Genomic DNA, 23,256 nt, shown 5'->3' with positions numbered 1-23,256 from the left:
TGTCCATTTGGCTTTCTTGAGATACCCTCTGCCTTCAGCTCCTCCAGTGTTGGCCTGGCCAGCTTCGTCCCTCTCCCCCTTGGTTGCACTTTCAGGCTCATTTCTTCAGCTTTCTCCTTTCAATGTTGCTGCCCCCTTGGGGTTCCTCCCATGGGCCTCAGCTCTTCCATACTCCCGTCTCTTTGTTCTGGCTCCATTCTCACAGCTCTAATTAGCACCTGGGAATCTGATGATTCCAAAGCTGACGCTTTACCATTGAGCTCCGAGCCCACAGATGCAGCTGCACCGCAGACATTTGTCCTCAGACATGCTATGGATGTCTAGCCTGAATCCCCAACAGTCTGGCAGCCAGTCCACGCTCTTCTTCCTTTTCCATGCTGTTCATGTTCTACCATCTAGCTAGTGGCCCAAGCCAGAAACTATAATCAGCTTCCTTTGGGGGTATATTCAGAAACTTTAATGTTATCATAAGCACAAAGATTCAAAGAGAGATGCTCACAAAGACAATAAGATACACTTGAGAAAGCAGGTAGGAGCTACTCAGGGGACAGCTGTCTGGAATCAGTTTTGATTTCTTCCATGGCCTGGAAATTCTGCAGCTCCTCCAGATCTCTTCATGCCCTGCCAGCCTTGACATGGAGATCCTGCCATGTCATACTGAAATTGCTGCAGAGTTTCCTTCCCATAATAGCCAAGTGAACTTTACCATGTTCTGAGTGATGAAAACCACTCAGTGGATACATGTCCACTTCTTTCGTGTGGCATCCAAAGCCTGTTCTCTTCTTCCAGACTCAGGAACCTCCCTTTCCAGTCCTCCATGGTTCCCATGATCCCCCCAGGCCTATTCAAGTATGGCCACATCCCTGGGAACACCACTCCCCGCTTGTGCCTTCCCATATGCTGCTCTGTTTTTGGAACACAGTCCTTCTGGTCTTCACCCGGCTGACTCTGACTGTTTTTAAAATAATACCTGCAGACCAGGGCATGGTCTTGATCCAGGCATCTCCCGACAGACCCTGAGATCCTCTAGGGCAGGCACAGTGGCTCTAGGCGCTACATGCTGAGCGAGCGACTAGCATCATGTCTATTCACACTGCTCGCTTACATGGTAGCTATAATCTCAGCAACTATTTGAGGAAGTGCTGAATCAATGTGGTTGGTTTCGGAGCCAGGGCCTGGCGGTGCAGTGCAGTGGGAGAAAGGCCGTAAATGAAGAAACAGGAGACCCAGCTCTGTCTCTAACTAGGTGTACAATCTTCAGCGAGTCACTTCACCACTGTGAAGGGGGGTGGGAGGGAGAGAGAGAGACATTTCTAGAAGTGGTATCCAGTTCATCGAGGCTCCTCTGCCCCCTTCAGGAGCTCTGTAATTTTGCTGCTGTATGCCAAGCTGTTCCCTCCCCTCTGATGGTTCTCTCTTTACATTTCTCTGTCATAATTAGAATTAGAGCAGAGAGGATGGGGGGGCCTCAGGATGATTGGGGCCCGTTTTCTTGAGCAGGGCTTGCCCGGGAGGCAGTGGAATTGACTGGATCCCATCTACAGTTTACAGGAGACATACGAGGCGAAGAGAAATGAGTTCCTAGGGGAGCTCCAGAAAAAAGAAGAGGAGATGAGACAGATGTTTGTCCAGAGAGTCAAAGAGAAAGAAGCTGAGCTCAAGGAGGCGGAAAAGGAGGTAACTGTGAGCCTGGAGAGCAGGCAGGTAGGAGGAGAGACTGAGTGTGGGGACGGAGACCTCGGCCTGGACAGAGCAGCTAGAGGGGAGAGGGACAGTAGCCTCTGGGCAGGACTGGGGTGCAGCTTGGATGGAGAGAATCTTCTTGACCTTCATTCCCTAAGGCCGGGATATTTTCTCATTCTGTTAATTATGTAGAGGTGTTGCCAATCAACATGGTAGCCAACAGCTGTAGGTGGATTTTTTTTTTTTTTTGGAAATTTGAATTCATTCATTTGCTTAGGTTTTGAAGCCTATATGTAGCCCAGGCTAGACTAGTACTCACTGTATAGCCCAGGCTGGCCTCAAAATTTTAGAACCTCTTGCTTGAACAGTGCTCAAAATATTTTATTAATTGCACATATTTACGGAGTATGATGTGCAATTTTCATGTTTATATAATAGAATTATTAAATCAAGCCAAGAGTCACTTCAATTCATATGTTTATCTTTTTTGTTATTTTTTGAGACAGGATTTCTCTGTGTAACTGTCCTGGCTGTCCTGGAACTAGCTCTTATACACCAGACTGACCTTGAATTTAAGAGATCTACCTGCCTCTGCCTCCTGAGTGCTGGGATTAAAGGCATGGCCACCACCAGCTATTTATCTTTTTTTTCTGTTGGAAACATTTAAAATCTAAACCAAGTCTGGTCACACAGGCTATAATCTAGCAAGAGCACAAGTTCAAGGCCTGCCTGGGCAATTTAGTAAGTCGCTGTCTCTAAAGAAGAAAAGCTGAAAGGGGGCTAGAGATGTAGTTCAGTGGTAGAGCTCTTGTATAGTAGCATGCTTTAGGCCCGAGGTTCAACTTTCCCAGTACTGATAGGGGGTGCATTTGAACTGTACTCTTGGCCATTTTGAAATAGACAATAAAATTTACAGTTCAGCTCTTCTCGTTAGCCCATTGCAAATGTAAATCCTGATGCAGCTGCAGGCGTGGAGCCGCTCTAGCATCACACTCAGTTCTCCTGGGCGGTGGGGCACGTTGAGTCAGGGTGTGGAGCCATACTTCTTTTTTTTTTTAAATATTTATTTATTATGTATACAACATTCAGTCTGCGTGTATGCCTGCAGGCCAGAAGAGGGCACCAAACCCCATTACAGATGGTTATGAGCCACCATGTGGTTGCTGGGAATTGAACTCAGGACCTTTGGAAGAGCAGGTAATGCTCTTAACGTTTGAGCCATCTCTCCAGCCCCTGGAGCCATACTTCTTGTCAACAACTTTGGGCAAGCAAAATAACTCAAACTCTCTGACCTTCAGACAAGGTGGAATAGGCCCACATTTTTGGAGTTATTTTTTGGAGCATTGGCTCCTCTGGAACTGGAGTTACAGATGACTGGGAGCTGCCAGGTGAACGCCAGGGACCAAAACTGAGTCTTCTGGAAAAGCAGAAAGTGCTCTTAACTCCTGAGCTATCCCTCCAGCCCCTAAGAAGTAATAAGCTCCTGATAGTAATAGTTCTTTAAAAATAATCAAACATATGCAGTTATTCTTTCAAGCAATGGCCTTGACTTGCAAGCATCCTCTACCTCTTCCCATCTCAATGCCAGAGTAATTGACCTCAGTTTTGGAATATCAGCCAGCACTTCCCTTCTCTTGGTCTTAGTTCCTAAACAATCTAAAAAGCCAAGTTTGGCTGCATATGCCTGTAACCCAGCCTTGGGGAGCAGAGACAGGTTGATCCTAAAGTACGGGCTTAGCCAGAAGGAGAACTTTACATATGGGAGATCCCATTATATAATCCTCCAAAGACTTGTTGACCTTGGGCAAATGCCTTAACTTATAAGACTTTCAGTTTCCTTATAAAATAGACCCTACCTCAACTGTGTTGTAAGATAAGCATGCTGGCCTATACCTTTATCTCAGTACGCAAAAGGCAGAGACAGGAGGGTTGTGAGTTCAAGGTTAGCTTGAACTGCACAGCAAGATCCTGTCTCAAAAAGAAAAGGAATAGAATGCTGTGTTAATGAAAATGTTTTAATATATTAGATTTAGTTATATTAATTATATTATATTAGATTAGGCTTGTAACAAACTAAGAACATATTATTAGCAACTACATCCAAGGGGTTCTTTGAAATAAAATCTTTGTTTACACAGAATACATTGGTCCTTGACCATTTCAGGAGCAGAGATTCTGAGAACAATTACAGCAATCTACAATAATCCATGACTGTTACTGGCAGGAATGTTTCCTAATGTCCCAGAGTCCTACCTGGTTGCAGTCACAGTGGTTCCTACCCACTCTGGTCTTGGCTGAGCTGGGGACTGCTCACTGCTGCAGGGGCAGTGGGGTAGACTCCCTCTAACTTCCCTGTGCCTCTCTGGCAGCTGCATGAGAAGTTTGACCGTCTGAAGAAACTGCACCAGGAAGAGAAGAAGAAGCTGGAAGATAAGAAGAAATCCCTGGATGATGAAGTGAATGCTTTCAAACAGAGAAAGACAGCGGCTGAGCTGCTCCAGTCTCAGGGTTCTCAGGCTGGGGGCTCGCAGACTCTGAAAAGGGATAAAGAGAAGAAGAAGTAAGTAGCAGGCTTGCTGGCGGGGGTGCGTGTATGTATGTATGTGTGTGGCATCTTTCTTTTCCTGCCCAGCCCCTCTCCCCAACTCCAACCACTACCTTTCAGGACCTAGAGGCCAAGGGGGCTGGTGGGCAGGTGTGCACTGCAGGCTGCAGTTAGACTTGTGTAGTTAGTTCAGTGTCCTCATGGTGCCCAAGTTTGAGTTGCTGAGAGAAGTGCATTCGCAGAAGTCTAGCTTTGCCCTTTGGCCCATCTGGGAAAGCTCTGCAAACTCAGGGCAGATAGTAAGGGAAGAGGGGCTAAGAAGTAGGAAACAAACGGTGAGAGATGTAGAGGGATAAAGAGGAACAAAAGGATGGACAGACCAGGATCTTTTAGCAGAAGCTCTATGCACTTCCCCAGACCCTAGACCAGCGGTTTGCAACCTGTGGGTTGTGACCCCTCTGGAGGTCAAGTCACCTGTTCACAGGGTTCGCAGATATTTACATTATGATTCATAACAGTAGCAAAATTACAGTTATGAAGTAACAACAAAAATGTTATGGTTGGGGTCAGCACAACAAGAGGAACTGTTAAAGGGTCGCAGCATTAGGAAGGGTGAGAACCACTGCTCTAGACTTTCAGTATCATGCAGCATACAGGTCTGCTTGCTCCTCCCACATCTGAGGGGAGGGGCCTACAGTCATACTCTGCCTCTGTTCTAGCTGCACCCTGTGAAAGGTAAATGCTGCCACTGAAGGCTGCACCCTGTCTCCCATCCTCCATACTTTTGCTATACCTCTTCCTGCTGGCTGCTTAGGTATGCCCAGCCCGGGGTACTAAGAACTTCGTAGGGGGGCTTTGGATGCCAGTGTCCTCTGCATAGGGCATTTTCAAGCCTGGGGAATGGTTCAGAAACCATTGTTTCTCCAAGTGTTTGGTAGGTTAGTAGTCCTGACCCTACCCCAGTCTCTGCTTGCAGAAATTCCCCATTCCTCATTTCAGAGCCAGAGAAGAGGAAAGTGTTCCTGGCAAGAAAGCATGCAGAGGTTCCCTTGTGCTCTGTGGCTGTTTGTGCAGTGGGATTCGGGGAATTCCGGATGGGGTATTTAACAACATCCTTACTAAAGAATCCTTAAGATCCCAGAGATGCCCATGCTCATGACCTTCGATTTGGGGCCACTGATTTGAGTCAGCCATTGGATACTTTCCAGAAGGAAGAAGTATCTTTTTGCCTCTGTGCCTGTCTCACTTAGAAATCACACCATGAATGTAAACTATTTTATATTTCACGGCACTGAGTTTTGTGATCCTATTATCCAATTTGACTACCTATTATGTAATTTGAATATTTTCATCAACTTGGTCCAGAGATTTTTTTTTTTTTGAGAATAGAATCTTTTTCTTGGGGTGGGGGTGGGGTCTTAAGACAGGGGTTTTTTTGTGTGTGTGTGTGTGTGTGTAGCCCTGGCTATTCTGGAACTAGTTCTGTAGACCACTCTGGCCTAGAACTCACAGAGATCCACCTGCCATGCCCCACCACCACCCCCAGAACAGAATCTTACACCTACATATCAAATTCACTGATTTTTTTTTTTGGTACTAAGGTTCAACTAGGCAGATGGAAAACCTCTTTGGATGCATCAACTATTAACTTATCAGTCATGGCATATTAGTTTTACTAACAGAAAATGATTCATATTTTCCTTTTTAAAATTTATTTGGCACTGGGTGGTGGTGGCATACACCCTTTGATCCCAGTACTTGAGTTTGAGGTCAGCTGGGTCTACAGAGCAAATTTCAGGACAGCTAGGACTGTTACACAGAGAAGCCCTATCTCAAAAAGCCAAAAGTAAAGAAACAAATAAAGTAAATAATTTGTCATCACCTGGTTTGTTAAGGATGCACTGATGTTGTAGGTCAGTGGTTCTCAACCTCCCTAATGTTGCAGCCTTTAAATACAGTTCCTCATGTCGTGGTAACCCCTAACCATAAAATTATTTTTGTGACTACTTCATGACTGTAATTTTGTGTTTTCAGATGGTCTTAGGTGACCCCTGTGAAAGGGTCATTTGACCCCCAAGGGGTTGGGAACCCACAGATTGAGAACCACTGCTGTATCCAATCCCTTCAAGATGTTCAGTGAAAGCTCTTCCCAGACCAGACTTTTCCCCAAACTGACTTCCTCCCATCTCATGCAGAAGACTGGATGAGTCTTTCTTTCCCCACTCTCCAGAAATATCTGGGGTTGGTGCCAGTGCCCCCTTCCAGTTCTGAGACGGGTGAAAACCTTGCTGGGATGTGGCACCTTATACTAGCAATCAGAGCTGGAACAATAGCCTGTCCCCATCCATACTCTGTGAGTGGCCCCGGGTCTGGGCTCCTTCTGCATCTCTGGGAGCAGTTGGTGAACTTGAAGAGAGGATGTGCCACTAAGCTTATGCTGCTCTGCTCCCATGGCACTTTTGCTGGTGATGGTTTGGCGGAGGGTATAAATCGGGGTAGTAATTTTTTTAGACAGATTGTGGGTGGATCTGATCAATTCCCAGCTTCAGAATTTCCTCTGGATGCCCCTAAAGAGACTAAGAAAGAGTAGTAGTGTTTCAGGGGTGTCTACCAAGCCACACTTCCCTGTTCCCTTCCCCATTTCTCCTAATCCTTTGACCTCTAACACTTCATTATTTGTATCAATTCTTAATATTGCATTTCTCCTCATGCTCACTACACCTTCATCAGCTCTTACTGTTTTACAGTTAACTCTGCTGTTCGCTGCATGCTGCATGAGACCCAGGGTCCTGGTAAGCTTCATTAACTGTAAATAGAACTGGCAGTGGCTTCTAGAACATACCTCCCCAAACCCCACACTTGCGATACATATAGTTAACCATGAAAGAAATGGCTTCATTGGACCTGCTACTTTCCTCCCAAGACTTCCAGTATAAAGTTGTAATCTGTCGTGGTTTTAAGTGGGCTTGTTACATCTGGAGTGACTGCCTGCCTGATTAGATGTATGTGTGTGTGATGGCATTTGCAGACTTCTGCTGCTGGCACAGCTGTGTGGCATAGGAGATCATCTGACCAGCATGTAAAGTTTCAGCTCACACATTTTTTTCATACAGAGCCATAATCATGACTTTCAAAATGCAGTGTGATGATGCAGGAAACTGCTGGGTTCACAGTTCCTTGCCTGCTGTGTCACAGTCAATATTGACTACCCACCCCCCACAAACACACCCCAGATACAGGAATGTGCAAAGAGAAATTGCTTCTCTGTCTCCCTCTAATAATTGCTCCTTATCTGAGGGGTTCAAGTTCTCCAATTTCTTTTTATTGCATGCCCCACCCTCCAAAATATAACCAAAGTGGAAGATAGTGAAGAGACCTCAGATACTATAGGGAAATCTTTACATTTAGTGCTGTAAGAACAGGTGAGGTGGTTTGGCAGGCTTCATGGCAGCATTTACCTTTCACAGAAAACCACTGAAGTCTCGCAGTCTGGGTTTAAGCCCTAGAGCCCATATAAAGGTGTAAGAAGAGAAACAACTCCGGTCACTCTACACCATGGCACGTGTGTCCACAAACAGTACTAATAAATTAATTTTAAAACTTTAATTCTGGGTCTGGAGAAATGGCTCAGGTGGTTGAGAACACTTTGCTGCTCTTCCAAGTGAGCTGAGTTTCCTCCCAATACCCGCACATTAGGTGGCCCACAACTGCCTGTAACTCTAGCTCCAAGGGATCTGACAACCTCTTCTGGCCTTTGTGGGCACCTGCATGCACGCGCGCACGCGCGCTCACAAACAAACACACACACACACACACACACACACACACACACACACACACTAAATATAAATCTTTTAAAAATTAATTCTGTAAGAACAAGCTTCATGAAAACCTCTGCTAAGGAATTAGCAGGTAATTCTTTGTAAGAATCTCTGAGGGCTAGTGGTTGTGTCTACAGAAGTAAGTACAAAAGTCCATGCTATTGCATAGATTTTAAAGAAAATGAAAGCAGTCATTATAGGATAAATGAAAGCAGTGATTAAGCACCTTTTGTATACGCTACCAAAATCAGGAAGCGGGGTGAAATTGAATAGAAATACTTTTAACAGCGCACTTAAGATTTCTTTTTAACTCTGACACGGAAACTTTCAAATGTAGAGAGAGAAGAGGTAATAGTACAATTCAGCCCCATATTCCTGGAGCCTGGCCATCAAAGAATCATTGACATACAGCTAATCCTGCTTCCTCAATTACCCAGACATGCTAAATTATTGTAAGGCAAAAGTTGTATCAATTTATGTGTAAAATACATAGTATGTATTTCTAGGAGATAATGATGCTGTAAAATAAACACAGCCATCATTATCACACCTATAAAATTAGCAAAGTACCCCAGTGGTCCCATAAATTGCCTTTCTTACTTTTGGTTTGTTTGGGTTGGGGACTAAAGTATTGAGAAGCTGTCCCCTGGCTCAGCCATGCAGTGGTTTATATGGGGAGCCTGCTGTTAGTCATCAAATCAATGGTTGCAGTCATCTCACTACAAACTTCAGGCAGCTGGCAAAAGAACCGTCCTTTCAAGCAAATCCCAGCAAGGAAGTCCATCCAGGTTTCTGAAACAGAAAGCCCAGGAAACTGAGTCAAACAAATGCATCCTAGAAGAACAAAGAAATGATTTACTACCTGCTTTAAAAACAAGCCCTGGGGCCTCTGCTAGGGCACCAGCATCAAACAGCAGCTTTCTATTCAGGAAGACTAAATTCCTAGAATATTTGTTCATTACCATAGTTCAGGTGCCTAGTCAAGTGTCTGAGACATAGTAGGAACTCAGTTCATATGGAGTTTCTTTGTTCTACCATTTTCTTTTTTTAATTTTTAAAGAATTGTTTATGTTTTATTTAACTTTATTTTATGTGCATTGGTGTGAAGGTCTCAGATCCCTGGGAACTGGATTTACAGACAGTTGTGAGCTGACATGTGGGTACTGAGAATTGAACCCTGGTCCTCTGGAAAAGTAGTCAGTGCTCTTAACCACCAAGCCATCTCTCCAGCACCTGTTCTACCATTTTCAATGAGAGCAGGAAAGATGTATTCTGGAGAATTCCGTTTTGACTAATTCAGATTTTATTGCACACCGAATGATTTTCACTCAGAGTTCCCTGGGTACATCTTTGTTAGTAGCCATCCTTAAAATGGACCCTGGAAAACTATCACTAAAGTGAGAGACGATAAACAGCCGGAGCAGCCAATTTCAACCCCAAGCTTCTGTGTAGTAGACTGCAAAAGCAGTTCTAGATCAGTTGATCTGGGAGGGCCTTAGCTGCCTAGGATCTGCAAGTAGCAAAGCTTATGTGCCTCCTTCTCAAAACCTTCACTTGGGGAGTTGATCAGAAAAGCCACCTGGAAGGCAGCCTGAGGGAGGCTTATATACATGGGAGAGCAGGCACATTCATTGTGAACAGTTGATTGCACATTCTCATATAAGCATGTTTGTCTAATTCCACTCCCCGCAAATAGCACTAATTTAATGGGATGACTATTGTGTCTGTTTTTCCAAAAATCTCTGAGAAAATCAACTTAAGGAAGGGCATTTAGTTCTGTTTATGGTCACTTGGCCTCATTGGTGTGGCATAGATTTTGGCAGAGCATCGTGGTAGAGGGGTGTATGGAAGCAGAGCTTCTCACTTCGTGCCAGCCAGGAAGCAGAGAAATGAGGCAGGGACAAGATACAGCATCACAGGACTTGTTCCAGTGACCTACTTCTTCCAACAGGCCCGTCTGTAATACTATGAATCTTTCAACAGAATTATTGTTAAATCAGAGCCCTCAGATTCTAGTTACTTCCTCAAAACCCCTTAGCTGACAAGGAAGCTTTTAATACATGAGTCTTTGAAGCACACACCAGATCTAAACTACAAAAGAAATCTCATTTTCAGGACATAAAGAAGGATTTTGATACAAAGCAAAGAAATTCTCAGAGACCATTAAGACTCTCCCAGTAATAGGAGAGTCTTGGTTAGATATCTCTTATCGTGGATATAATGATACTTTATGACCATAGGCATATGTCAGTCTCTTCATATGTGACACAGGGACCAATATGACTTAACCTATTTATATCACAGAAATGAAATCCCAGCAGGAGACAGGTCAAAGTATGACATGAACACAAATCAGTGGGCTTCTGTAGCTCAGGTTTACAGATCACTGGTTGGAACCCCACCCATCACACACTTGACAAACAAGTATTGGCTTAGGGTTGCAGTTAGCCGGCTAAACTTGCTACGAAGGATGCCAAAGTTGAAACCTCAGTTTCTTCTTGTCCTTTGGGACAAGAGGGCTGTGAGCCTGATGCTGTGTCTGGTAGTCTGAGACTAGAGACATGGTATACATGGACAAGGTTATCTGGATGTGTGTATGTGGGATTGTATGTCAAGAACAGATTTTAAAAATTATTTGTGTGGGATTTGGTCTTTATTTTGCTTTTTAATGTCACCACTGCTGCCATTAATATGAGAAAGCATGTTCCCAGAAGTCAGTGCATAAGACTTTTAAGACCATCTAACATAGTTATTCTACTTTAGCTATTAGTTATGACTTAATTTCCTTCTGGCTTTTTTTAGGGGTACATCCATCCATCCATTCATTAACCCCCCTTCTCTTTTCATTTTCAGTTTGGGCTTCCTGTAGACGCACCCTTTCCTGTGCAACAGAGCTGGGCCTCCCTCTCTTATTTCCCCCTTACCATATTTAGGGGGCATACAACCCATGCCCTCCCCTCTCTTCCTGTGAATGTTTATAGAAGCCTGAGAGTCAAATGATGATGCCTGGCCTCTGACCAAGAAGCCAGCAACGACGTAGCTTGGAGTCACATTTCATCCCTTAGTCCTCCTCCTAGCACCCCAACCATATGTGCCCCTACTTCTCCATCCCTATCTTTGCCAGACTGTCACATACTCAGGAGTTGCTATTTGCTACTCTTCCTCATTTGAATTTGACCAATATTTGTCTCCTTGAGGTATTTCCATCTACCCTGGCTGGATAAGTACCAGCCAAGGCTCAGAGCTTTCCCCTTATACTCCTGCATCCTAGTCAATGGGATTGTCCTCCCATTCCTCTAATCTAAAGAGCCATAACCTCTTCTCATAGGCTTCAAAAGAATTGCCAGTGATACCTATTTCTTCTACCATCTTAGCCCAGCCATTTCCCAATTCCATTCACTCAGAGTCCCCTGTATTAAAAGTCAGCACACATTTATTTGTACCAAGCCCTTTCTATAAAACACAATTTTCTGGGCAAGACAGTGTATATTTCCCCTCTAATTCTGGATACCCCACAGATAAAGAAGGGAAAATAAACTAGCATATTATTACCAGCCTAGAGTCTTGAATGATAGACTTATAGAATTCTCCTTGGGGATTTCAGCATGTCATTGGTCATTTCTTGCCATCCCAATGAGGTGGACTATCAATAATAATCCCAGTTTGTAAACTGGTGAGTTGGTTAAAGAAGCTAGGCTTGGGGCTTGCCTGGATGAGTATGCTGGTCTACCTGATGATTGTAATGATGGGTTGAATCTGCATTTGCATCCGTGCCACTTAAAAGAGGAGAGACCATTAGCTGGAGGGAAGAAGAGATGCTGTTACTTGACATTTACTTTGGTCTAAGGATTTGATATTTTAAAAAATACCCTAGTCTTAAGTTTTATAATGGGTCCCATCTGATTATGGCTTTTGGAAACCCTTTGAAGTACAGAGCCTTCCACTGTCAGGGCCATGAGGCACAGTATGGCTTTTGGTGTTTGACTAGTGACAGAGCAACAGCTAGAGGCGACCTGGCAATGATCTGTGGCTAATATGGCGTCTCTCTGCCCTTCCTTTGCAGTAATCCATGGCTGTGTACTGAATAGTATGCCCTGCTACAGCTGGACTGGACTCCACTTAGCCTTTTAAGAGAAGGTTCTTATTTTAACTGACAACTTTTTTAATGGTGCCAGACAGCTGGGCCCTCCACCCCTGCTCTGGTACTTCAAGTTTCTCTCTCTCTCTCTCTCTCTTTTTTTCTTTTTTCTTTTTCTTTTTTTTTTTTTTTTGAGTTCTGCAACTTGCTTCTGCAACTTGCTTCTGCCTCCCAGTCTGACTGGCGTGGACCATGACCTTCTTCTTTTTTCATATTTTAAAGGTGGTTGTATAATCGCTACCTCTAAAACACACAAGGTGATAATACATTTACAGGCAAAAGGGCAGAGCCATTCTCTACAATCATAGTTAACACCCGGAAGCCAAGACCAAGCCCAGAGCAGAACTAGTTAAAAGCGAACATGTCAGTGTGCACACTTTCTCTTTTTTGTGGTCAAAGAGAGAAGGCAATGTTGATGTGTACTGGCCTGTGGCCAGAGGCAAGTACAGGGTGACAATGGGAAAGCATGAGCTAATTTCTTGGGAAAAACCAACTGGAAGTGGAGAAATTCAGGTAACCCTACGCCTAGAGGTAAAACAGAATAAGGCATCACCACCAAAACAGAAAGCTCAAAGCAGAATCCCCAAATACCTTCAGTTACACAGTCAGTAGTCAGGGGAGTCAGGCTACAGAGTTAACTGAGTCTCCCTGAGAAAGACCTCTTATCTGCAGCCATAGGGTTCTGTGGGGTTTTTGTTTTTGAGACAGGTTCTTACTATGTAGCTCTGGCATCACAGTGTAGATTAGGCTGGCCCTCAAATTTACAGAGATCTGCCTGCCTGTATTTAAAGGCAAACACCAGCTATGTGTAGACCCAGCTGTTTTAGGGGTTTTAATTCATTTTCCCAGAAATGAGGCTTCTCCTTTGCAATTGTATATAAATTCACTACTTGAGGCTTGAGGATTTCAAAATACTTTGCAAGTATTTGAGCTAGAAAACTTTTCAAAAACAAGGAGGAATTGTACATAAAGTGGGAACTTTTTGGCCAGCATGGATGATGTAATCCCCTATGAGGATACTGACATGTAAAGAAATGAAGGAATTTATCTGAGGTTCCACTGCTATTTCTTGGCAAAGTCCAAGCAAAATTTTGTCTCTAGGTTCCCAATCCATTTCACTAAGGGACCCAAGTATTTGTGTGTGTTCCTGAAGACAAGATTTTTTTTTTTTGATGTTCAGAGAAACCAGTCGTTGTTAGAGGAGTCTTGAGGGTTTTCACGTTTTCACATAGAAAAAATAGAATGGGATGGATAGGGGCAGGTGGAGAGAAGGCTCCAGGCCAGCTACCATGATGCCTGATGGTCAGTTAGCTTTCCTATAAATCTGAACCAGGACCAGGCCAGTGACCCTTTCACTGGTACACTGTGTGGCTTCTTGTAATCAGGGAACTTTGGTGGAGATAAAAAGCAATCAAACTCATTAAAGAAATTGAGATGATGCTAAATTTCATTGAGCAGCTCTTCTCCCTGTAAATGGGAAGGTTTTTGTTTTTCTTCACTTGAACATCATTCTTTTTATGTGTGAGAGACAGGATTTCTTTGTGTAGCCCTGGCGTCCTGGAACTAGCTCTTGTAGACCAGGCTGGCCTTGAACTCACAGAGATCCGCCTGCCTCTGCCTCCCAAGTGCTGGGATTAAAGGCCTGCGCCACCACTGCCGAGCATTGAACATCTTTTTAATCAGTACGGTTGTTACTATTCTTTAAAAATACTCAAAAATCTGTTTACTTCTAGTGAAACAAAAACCATTAGATATGATCTGTGCTTTTGTTTTTCTAGACTAGAATGGAATGGCTTTCCTGAAACACACACACACACCATTCATTTCTCTGAAGCCAACAAGTCTGGTTTCCCCACCTAGTTTGGATCTTTTTTAAAAAATCATTTGGCATTCACATGTGGCTGTTAATATGTGCTTATTTTTTAATTAAAGCAAGACTCATTAAACTGGTGTGTGGTGTTCTTCAAACCTTTTCAACAGATTTCTCCATGGTGATGGTCCCTCCGTGACCTGCTCCTGTCTTCTTGGCATTTAATCTATGCTACCTTCCACTGCCCACTCCCCCTGCATGCCACTTTAAATGTCCTTTCTCTTCGGCTAATTTCGTGTTTTCTCTCTCTTTCTCTCTCCCTCTCCAGCTTTTTTTAACCTTGTCTTCAGCAGCTGTACTAAGTCTAAAGGAGAAGACTGCCATTATAGAAGAGTTAGTTAGGGCTCCATATTGTCTCAAGCAAGAAACCAACCAGTTCCCCTCCCCTGCAACTGTGCACATAACACCACACTCAAGTGTACATGTGTCCCTGTGTCCAGGCAAGAAGCTCTCTTCTGACTTACATGGTGTTTTACATGGAAGTGTCTTGTCCTAAACTCACAAGGCAGGAAAAGAATCATCAGAGCTGGAATTGGACCAAATGTAACCTCAGAGAGACGACGACAGAACCACTCACCCAGGTGTTAAGTGATTGGGGCAGGAGACCTCAGCTGTGGGTGTGGAAGTGCTGTTCACAAGGTTTTGAGTTTTCTGTTTGTTTTTTAAAAAACAATTCTCTGGTTCAATGGGTTGGCTGTCTTCAGCCACTATTAGGCTGATTCTGAATATGGAAGAGAAAGTTGAGTGACATTTGCATCTTCAGCATTCACAGACCTTCTGTAGCTTCCAGCAAGGGGGAGAAGTGGAGCATTAACATTCTGCTGGAGAAAGAAACTGACTGATGGGGTTTAAGCTTAGTGAGAACAAGGCTTCTCCACACAAATTTCCAAGGGGCTTTTGGGGGCTTTGCAAGAGGTTTCTGCTCAAGGTTTCCTTGGTATCTGGAAGGAGAGCTTTGATGTTGGTAAATCTGCCTTCAATTTATTGGCTTTACTTAATATCTGAATACCATGTGAGTGTGCTCATCCCCACGTAGCCATACCACAAACATCAACATTCTGCTGTCCCGTCTCTTGAGAGAGCCTCTTTGCATGTTTTCCAGAATCTGTGTTTGTTTTTCCTTTCTTCTCTGTGGTTCTTTTGGCTCAAAGGTGTGACCAGTCACTGCCCCTCTGGGGCTTTCATTTTCCACAAGATACATCCCAGAACCAGCACTGTTTAGCTCATTATCTTTCTAATGTCCATGTCAATTTTCAATAAAATTCAAAGAAATGTTCCATGGTTCCATGATCTGATCCCATCAGTTGAGGGCATGGCTCACCACAGTTTACTTTAGGAAATGGGTGGCTACCTCCCAAGTGGATAATTTGGGAGGCTCAGAGAAATGCCATGGTCCCACTAAGCCTTCCTCAGTGGACCACCACACCCCTTGCTTCCTTCTGGCCCTGAAATTCCAGTGGGGCAGGGTGGGGCTTAGCAGGCAGTCTCTGCTTTCCCTTTAATTAGTACTGGCTGGGCTAATCAGATGAACTGAGAATCAGACAGTAGAGGGAAGGGGAAAATACAAAATGGCATCCCACAGAGCAAAGTCCAGGTAAGTTTTAATTATAGAACAGAAGCAGCTCTGTGCTGCTCCTCTCATTCACTCCTGTGATGTGCATGTTTTCCCAATTTCCCAAGTTGAAAGGCATTCTGTAGATATTAAGCCTTCGTCTCTCAGAGGGAGAGCTGCCTCCCATCCTCCCAAGCATTAAGGTAGACAAAAAGGAGAGTCGTCAGTTTTCAGAAATCTAGTGCGTGAAGGGGGGCTTGCTTCCCTCCACTTCATTTGCCTAATGATCAAAGACTGAAGAAAGGACCAGTGTGTCTTCTCTGTAGCAAAACCCCAAGCCTCTGCTTGGGTACCAGAGTAGACAGCACTGGCCTGCCTCTACGCAGCTCACACACTAGGGGGCAGCAGAGTAAAGCTATAGTCACTTATGACGTCGCTGAACACTGAGGAGCATGTGGAGATGTGGAAAAATACAGAGAATCCTTAGCCTGTTTGTGATAGCGGGAAAGTTGTGATAAGAAAGGCAAACGCGGTCTGGTAATATGGTAAGACGCCTGTTGGCAGGCCCAACTGTCTACGTTCGATCCCTGGGACCTATATGGTGGAGGGAGTGATCTGATTCCTTGCAAGTCCTTCTCTCATTTCCCCCAGTTGCGGGGGTGAGGGAGAGAACGAAAACCTTATGAACCTCTTCTGTTACTGAAGACAACAAAATCCCCAAACAGCAAAGGCGGGGATGATGGCACACTCCTATAATTTCAGCATTCAGAAAGCATGTGGGAAAGGAAGTCTCGTCTGACACCAACCTGGTGTCCAAGGCCATTCTGGTTACATATCCAGACAATGCCTCAGTAAACCCGGCCTGGGGTGGTGGTAGGTCTTCTCTAGAAAAGGGGAATGCCAGTAAGTCCTTCACAGAATTAATACACACTGAAAACAAGATACAAAAAGTATCTGCTGAGATGGCTCAGCAGAAAAAGATACCTGCCACCAAACTTAATGACCTGAGTTCGATCCCTGGAACTGACACGGTGGACGTAGAGAATTAACTCATGCAAGTTATCCTCTGGATTTAAGTCATGTGCCATGGGTGCAGGCAAATGTGGGTGCAAAGTCACTAAAGAAATAAAATGAAAAAATTCAGTCATGGATGGAGCTGGAGAGATGACCAGCCCACAGGTTAAAAGCACTTGCGGCTCTTGCTGAGGGTCAGATTCCAGCACAAGCCCTGGGGCAGGGCTTCTTACTGCCTGGGTAACTCCAGCTGCATGGTTTCCCTTTCCCTCTTCTGGCCTCTGAAACTCCAGAATTCATGGGCACATACCCACACATAGACAGAAACACACATAATTTAAAATAAATCTTTACGGGGGGCACATTAAGTAGATGAGGTTTCTTGTTTTGGAACCTCCCACTGAGATCCATCACAGTTCTGCACTACTTGGCATGGGGTTTATTTGAGGTGTCCTTGTCCTAGTGGGGTAGGGATGTAGTTGGTCGAATTCTTGCCTGGCACTCAGAGCCCTGGATTTGACCCTCAGTACCAAATAGAACCAGAGGTGGGGACATACACTTGTGATACAGCACTGAGAAGGTGTGACAGAATGAGCAGGAGTTCAAGGCCAGCCTTGACTACTGTATCATGTTCATTGCCAACCTAAGTTATGGGTAATAAGCACATTCTTTTCTATAATCACAGTTGCCAACTTTGGGAAGTGATTCATTATACCATTTTAATCTACCAAATTATTATTATTATTGCTTTTTTGAGACAGGATTTCTCTGTAGCTTTGGAGCCTGTCCTGGCACTTGCTTGGATAGCCTCGAACTCACAGAGATCTGCCTGCTCCTGCCTCCCGAGTGCTGAGATTAAAAGTGTGTACTACCATTGCCCGGCTAGTAGTATGGATTCTTAACCTCTGTGCCATCTCTCTGCCTCCAACACTGATCTTTTTGAAGTCCTGTTTTTGGTTGTTGTTATATTTATTTATTTATTTATTGGTTTTTTGAGACTGGGTTTCTCTGTGTAGCTTTGGTGCCTGCCCTGGAACTAGCTCTGCTAGACCAGGCTGTCCTCGAACTCACAGAGATCCACTTGTCTCTGCCTCCCTCCTGAGTGCTGGGACTAAAGGTGAGTGCCGCTGCCACCACCACCACCACTGCCCAGCTTGTTGTTTTTAAAGCTACAATGGAATGTGCGTGCTGTGAAGATAAAGTACTTGCACAATGACAGCCTGATTACAAATCTGAGAACCAAGTCCTCAGAGTTGTCTTCTGGCTTTTACAAATGCACCCTGACACCCATGTACCCACAAATACAATCAATTAATAATAATTAAATAGTAATAAACTATTTTCATTTTGGATCAAGGTGTTACTGAAAGATTTCGGCGCAAGTAACCCTAGCAGGTCCCAGGGCGGGTGGGAAACAGAATATGCCAGGCAGAGGGAGACTGAGGGAGAAGTTTTAATAAAGGAGGGTGTAGGGGGGAGGAAGAGAGAAAGGAGATGTGGGGGAGAGAGTGAGAAGTGGAGAGGGAGTCAGAAAGCTGTCCCTTCAGAAGAAAGGCGGGCAGAGAGAAGGGGTAGGAGCAGAAACCAGCTTGCCTCAGTGGGAAAGTGCTCCTGGGAACTAAGAGTGGGCGGAGCTTGCCTCTTAAAGGGACAGGTTAACGACAAGGAAGGTCAGCAAAATGGTAAGTTACCTCATTCCTCCACTATATAATTGCTATTCTTATTCATCCCTCTTCCATCAACAACCTTGCTAATAAAAACCTATGTGGAGAAACTGTACATCCCTGCATACACCTTGCTCCTCATCAAAAACTTCCTTCTAGATTTAGCATGTGTTGGTAGTTCTTGCCTGAGCAAATCTCCAAAATGATTATTCAATTTCAGCCCTTCCTCCCCAGGGTTTGGTCAATGCACAGTGACTTCACGGTAAGCCATAGCCTTTTCCTCCCTCCCAATTGTCTACTTAGCATCACTGCGGATTCATGGCTCTATATGATAAATATGTTTTATATGAATATTTGGGGATTTAATTACTAACTTTTAAACTTAGCATACAAGGTGGTGGGCTTCATTAGGACATTTTCATAGATCCAAGTCACTGCATTTTGTTCTTATTTGTCCCCCTCTGGCACTGTCCTTTATACCTCCCCATCTTGTTGGTTCTCTTCCTCCCCAGTCCTCTTCCTTCTTCTGCTTTCAAGTCATACATATTCCATTTTCCTTTCTTTTTTTCTTCCTTGGCCCCTCCCTTGAGATTTTTTTCCTCCCTTCTCATGTTTCTCTTTGTATTTTCATCACACACACACACACACACACACTTCCCAACGTTTTCTACTTCATTACTGTTCCTAATTATTTTGGTGCTCAGGCCTAATTGGAGGTTCCTAATTATTGCTTTAAGTCCATTAGTAAGCATTCCTCAAGTGCATTTATGTTGAGGGGTACTCAGGTCAAGAACTCTGCGGCGGGGGGAGTGGAAGTGTAATTGTCTGGGGGGACAAAAGCAAGGCGGGGAGGAGTATGTTCAACCTACAATACATACTCATAGGAAAATTAAAATATATATATGTATGTATATATATATATATATATATTTAAAAAGAATTTTATGAGACTGAGACAGCAGGATTGCTGTAGGTGTGAAGCTAGCCTGGACTCCAGAGTGACACTTTGTCTCAAGAAAATAAAACAAACAAAAGCCCCTCTAAGGATTTATATGCACATAACAGCTGATGAGGGAGAGAGGCTTTATTCAGTGGTGAAGCTGATGGTAAGATGCCCATGCTACTGTAAACTGCCCTAATTGTGTTACCCCCAAAGTCTATGGAAGTTGAAAGGCGGCTAGGTTAGGAAGAGGAAGGGGTTTGGTGGTAGTGGGAGGGAACTAGAGAGTAACAGTAATAGGGGGTGCAGGGTGTAATCAAAATAGGCATGTAACTCGTTCCGACACACACACAAATTTGGAATGGTCTAATTTCTGATACGCTAATGGGAATAGTGTTTAGCTGGTTCTGAGGTTCCCTCCTGCCATTACTGACTCCTTTACAAGAAAGGTCAGAGAAGGAAGCCTGGCACAGTCAGAGGGGTTGTGCGCAGTCTAAAGAGAGTGGCTGAAGGATGTGTTTGAGAATAGATGGATGCTTACAGTTTTGTGGTATGGTTCAGGATTGCATTGGACTGCCTTTATAGTCTCTTTCCTCCACAGCCTCAGTCTTTATTCAGATGATCTGTTTCTGCTTAGGTATCTCAGCTGATCCCTGAGAGATTCTGTACCTTGTGAAAAGGGAATAAAACAGATTGGCTGTAGGATTTTTTTTTTAAATTACCAGGGAGAGAAGGTCACAAGAAGATCATGCAAGTGTTTCTTCTGCTTTGTTTTCTGGAGACGACACGGTTTCTGTTCTCTAGTGGGAATCATAAAAAGAGCAGCATCAGGACTGTTCTAGAATAAATGGCCTCTGGCCTCTTTTTCTTGGCTATCTGGGAATATAGGGGATTGAATCCAGGCCTTCCTACACACTAGGTACTCTACCACCCAGCTTCATCTACAGCCCACTAGATGGCCTCAGTTTCAATACTTTTTATTTTATAATTCAAAAGTCAGATTATGTTTTCTTACTTGCTTGTTCCCCCTGTTCACCCCCCAGCTAATACTCTCTGGAAACATCCCTACAACCATACTCAATTATGTGTCTCTTTAATGCCTAGGTGATTTTTTTTTATTATCTTTTGAAATTAAAAGATAACTGCATCATTTCCCCCTTTCCCTTTCCTCCCTTCGCGTCCCCCTACGCACCCCCTTGTTCTCTCTCACATCATGGCCTCTGACCTCTTTTTCTTTAACTGTTGTTACGCACACACTCCTAAATATACAAACACAATCTGCTCAGTCTGTAGAATGTTTACTTGTATGGGTATAGCTTGACAAGCAAAATTAATTATCACAGGAACTGCAATCCTACAGCAATTTCATAGTTTGAAAATAATATATAAGGAAGCTATTTACTTAGGCTTCTTCAGAAATTCAGTGATAAATTTGTGAGATACACACTGACTTAAACACCCAAGCTAAGGCCATGAATGTGCTATGTAAAAATGAGTTTTATATGAACTCCCTGTATAAGACAACTTAGGAAATGGATCACATATCTGTCATTCAGGAATCTATAGAATACTGCCCAGTATAATTACAACTCCTTAAGTAAGGATGTCTGTGGAATAGAATTGTGTCTCAAAATCAAGCAGATTTTAAGTTCATACAAAGAGGAAAACAGGGGGGAAAAGGAACCTATGGGTGTTAGATATAATTGTAATGTTTCCAGAAGTAATGGTGTTCGTAGTTTCAGAATTAATACTAATATGGGAGTCTCAAACTTAAGTGCAAATCTGATGAAGATTTATTTTGAATTAAGAGGAAGGAGTTTTTCTTTCTCAGATTTAAGAAAAGACATGTTATAATCGCAATGCTGCTTTTGATGAGGGTTGACAGCATAGACCACATCTTAGTTCCATTGTGCTGCTATACCCAAGGCTGCAAAACTGCTAAAGAACTAATCGATTTCTTAGAATGCTGGAGGCTGGGAAGTCCAAGACCAAGACAGTAGCGTATGCGGTTGTCTGGTGAGAAATGTTCTCTGCTCCAAGATGCTTTCTTGCTGCTGTATCTATCAGAAGGGAACAATAAATACTGTATCCTTACATGGGGGAGGGGAGATAAAAGTCCAAATGCTATATGAAATATGTTTTATAAAGATCTAAATTTCTTCCAGGAGGAAGTATCCCACAGGCCTAATTAACTCTTAAAGATCCTATCTCTTTTTCTGTTCTTGTTTTTTCCCCCTTTTTGATTTTTTGAGACATGGTTCCTCTGTTAACGAAGAGCCCTGGCTGTCCTGAAACTCACTTTGTAGACCAAAATGGCTTCGAACTCACAGAGATCAGCCTGCTTCCAACTGACTCCCCAGTGTTGGGATTAAAGGCATGTCTCACCACTGCCTGGCCCAAGACTCTGTCTCCTAATGACATCACATTGGCCACTAAATGTCAGCAACTGAATTTTGAAGGAGACATAACCATAGAAGCCCAAAATTAATCCAATTATTAAAATATCAGCTTAATGTAGACGCTAAGAAACTAGGATGGTGCAAAGAGAAAAGCATTCATTCATCTGAGTAACCCATGGCATGCCGATGGAGCCAATGTAGGCATTAACAGCAAAAGAGGAACTCCTTGTTTTCATAGATGGGACATTTTATCAAGGGAAAAGGAGTCAGTTGTTTTAACATTTTTCTTTCTCAAATTTTTATTAGATTTAAAAGACACAATACTAACTTACAAAAGATATCAAAACCAAAATAAAAATTATGCCCATTGAAAGGAAACAGTTAAATGTGCACAAATGTGAGAAAATGGAATACGACAATATACTCAGTAAGAGATACACCCAGCAGGAAATTTGAACAGCAATTCTTAACCAAACATAATCAAGAATTTAAGATTTCTTAAATAAATGATTAGATGTAGATTCCTTCAATCATGAGTTTTGGTATTTTTAATAAAGCATAGATGCTAGTTATTGAGATTTTATTATACAGCTATTTTCTGGTGAAAGTAATTCTCTCCCTCTCATGGGTCCCTTTCCAGTTTCCTGGCATCCACCCTCCCTCACTCCTACAGCGACATACGTACAGTAAAAATTAGACGCTAAATTTGTCATTCTTGTCTGTCAATCTGCAAGTTGGGCAGTGATTGGTGTCTGTAATCTCAGCATCCAAGAGGCCTAGGAAGGGATGTTGGTTCAAGGCTAGCCTTTGTTATATAGCAAGACCCTCCCATTTTTGAATTGAGAATAATGAGTCAAAAGACACCTTACCCAGGCCACGAATGATGCCAGTGTAAGAGTTAAATCTATGCAGGGTTAATTTTCATCACTGAGAATGTTTTGGCCATTATGCTGCCCGGCAGCTTTTAACTAGTCTTTTGGCTCTTTTGTAAGCTGAAATACAAGAGCATAATGATACACTTTGTAGTCCCGGCACTTGGAAGGTGCAGGTAGGAGGACAGAAGTTCAAGGTCACCCGTGGTTATATAGTGAGTAGGAAGCTAGTCTGGCTACGTAAGACCCAGTTGAAGAAACATCCTCCCCCGCACCAAAATATATATATGGGCACGACACAGAACTGTCTGCAATCATGATCAGAAAAGTGTAAAAGATCGGCTAGAGAAGTAACGCGGTTATTTCTTTGCAACCACGCTTTCACAAGCAGCTCCAAAGCTGATGGTGAAAGGCGCGTTGATTTTTCAAACTCTTCTCTGAAGAGGCATCTCAGAGAGCTAACAGGAAAAAACATGCCAAATCCCACGAAACCTAAATCCCTTCCAAAGGACACAGCCTCAGAATCGCGCCACTTCGAGACCCAGACCAGGCAGCACTGCTAACTAATCACCTGAGGGCACCTTCCAGGGACTTAATTTAATGCCATCACCGTGTACAGAAACCTCAGACAGCCTCCTTTAGTTTCCTTGCCGGAGTCTCCGCCCTCCGCTGGTCACCAGAGTGCGTCAAAGGAGAGTAATCGTCAGAGGAAGGGAAAAAATGCCCACCACGCGAGATTTCGTGGCGGGATTTCGAAG

The 23,256-nt window shown here is 43.6% G+C and overlaps 1 protein-coding gene and 2 long non-coding RNA genes across 11 annotated transcripts in view; 1 reads left to right on the top strand and 2 right to left on the bottom strand.

Moving 5' to 3' along the window:
- The window catches only part of Septin6 (septin 6), a 136,433-nt gene extending 121,099 nt beyond the window's left edge, over positions 1 to 15,334 (top strand). For 2 of the 9 annotated variants that reach the window (XM_085684691.2, XM_048450411.3), the window contains exons 10-12: positions 1,545 to 1,677; positions 4,053 to 4,243; positions 12,113 to 14,133. In XM_085684691.2, coding sequence (XP_085540817.1) covers positions 1,545 to 1,677; positions 4,053 to 4,243; positions 12,113 to 12,137 — 349 coding nt within the window. In that variant the 3' untranslated portion in view covers positions 12,138 to 14,133. Of the gene's footprint in view, positions 1 to 1,544; positions 1,678 to 4,052; positions 4,244 to 6,975; positions 7,021 to 10,902; positions 11,604 to 12,112; positions 14,134 to 14,325 lie in introns of those variants that run through there. The other 7 variants (XR_015000382.2, XM_085684690.2, XM_085684696.2 and 4 more) reach the window with 7 other exon arrangements.
- On the bottom strand, positions 435 to 4,075 carry LOC146889292 (uncharacterized). Its single transcript, XR_015737037.1, has 2 exons — positions 3,937 to 4,075; positions 435 to 3,100 (listed from the first exon to the last, which is right to left on the bottom strand). It is a non-coding gene; the product is annotated as an uncharacterized LOC146889292 (long non-coding RNA).
- LOC125410719 (uncharacterized) lies at positions 7,543 to 23,201 on the bottom strand. Its single transcript, XR_007235171.3, has 3 exons — positions 23,070 to 23,201; positions 19,769 to 19,896; positions 7,543 to 8,841 (listed from the first exon to the last, which is right to left on the bottom strand). It is a non-coding gene; the product is annotated as an uncharacterized LOC125410719 (long non-coding RNA).
- Positions 23,202 to 23,256: the final 55 nt, after the last annotated feature.

This window comes from Myodes glareolus, chromosome X (assembly GCF_982192425.1).
Source record: "Myodes glareolus chromosome X, mMyoGla1.1, whole genome shotgun sequence".
Taxonomy (NCBI): Eukaryota; Metazoa; Chordata; class Mammalia; order Rodentia; family Cricetidae; genus Myodes; species Myodes glareolus.
This window is presented reverse-complemented; position numbering and strand designations above follow the sequence as displayed.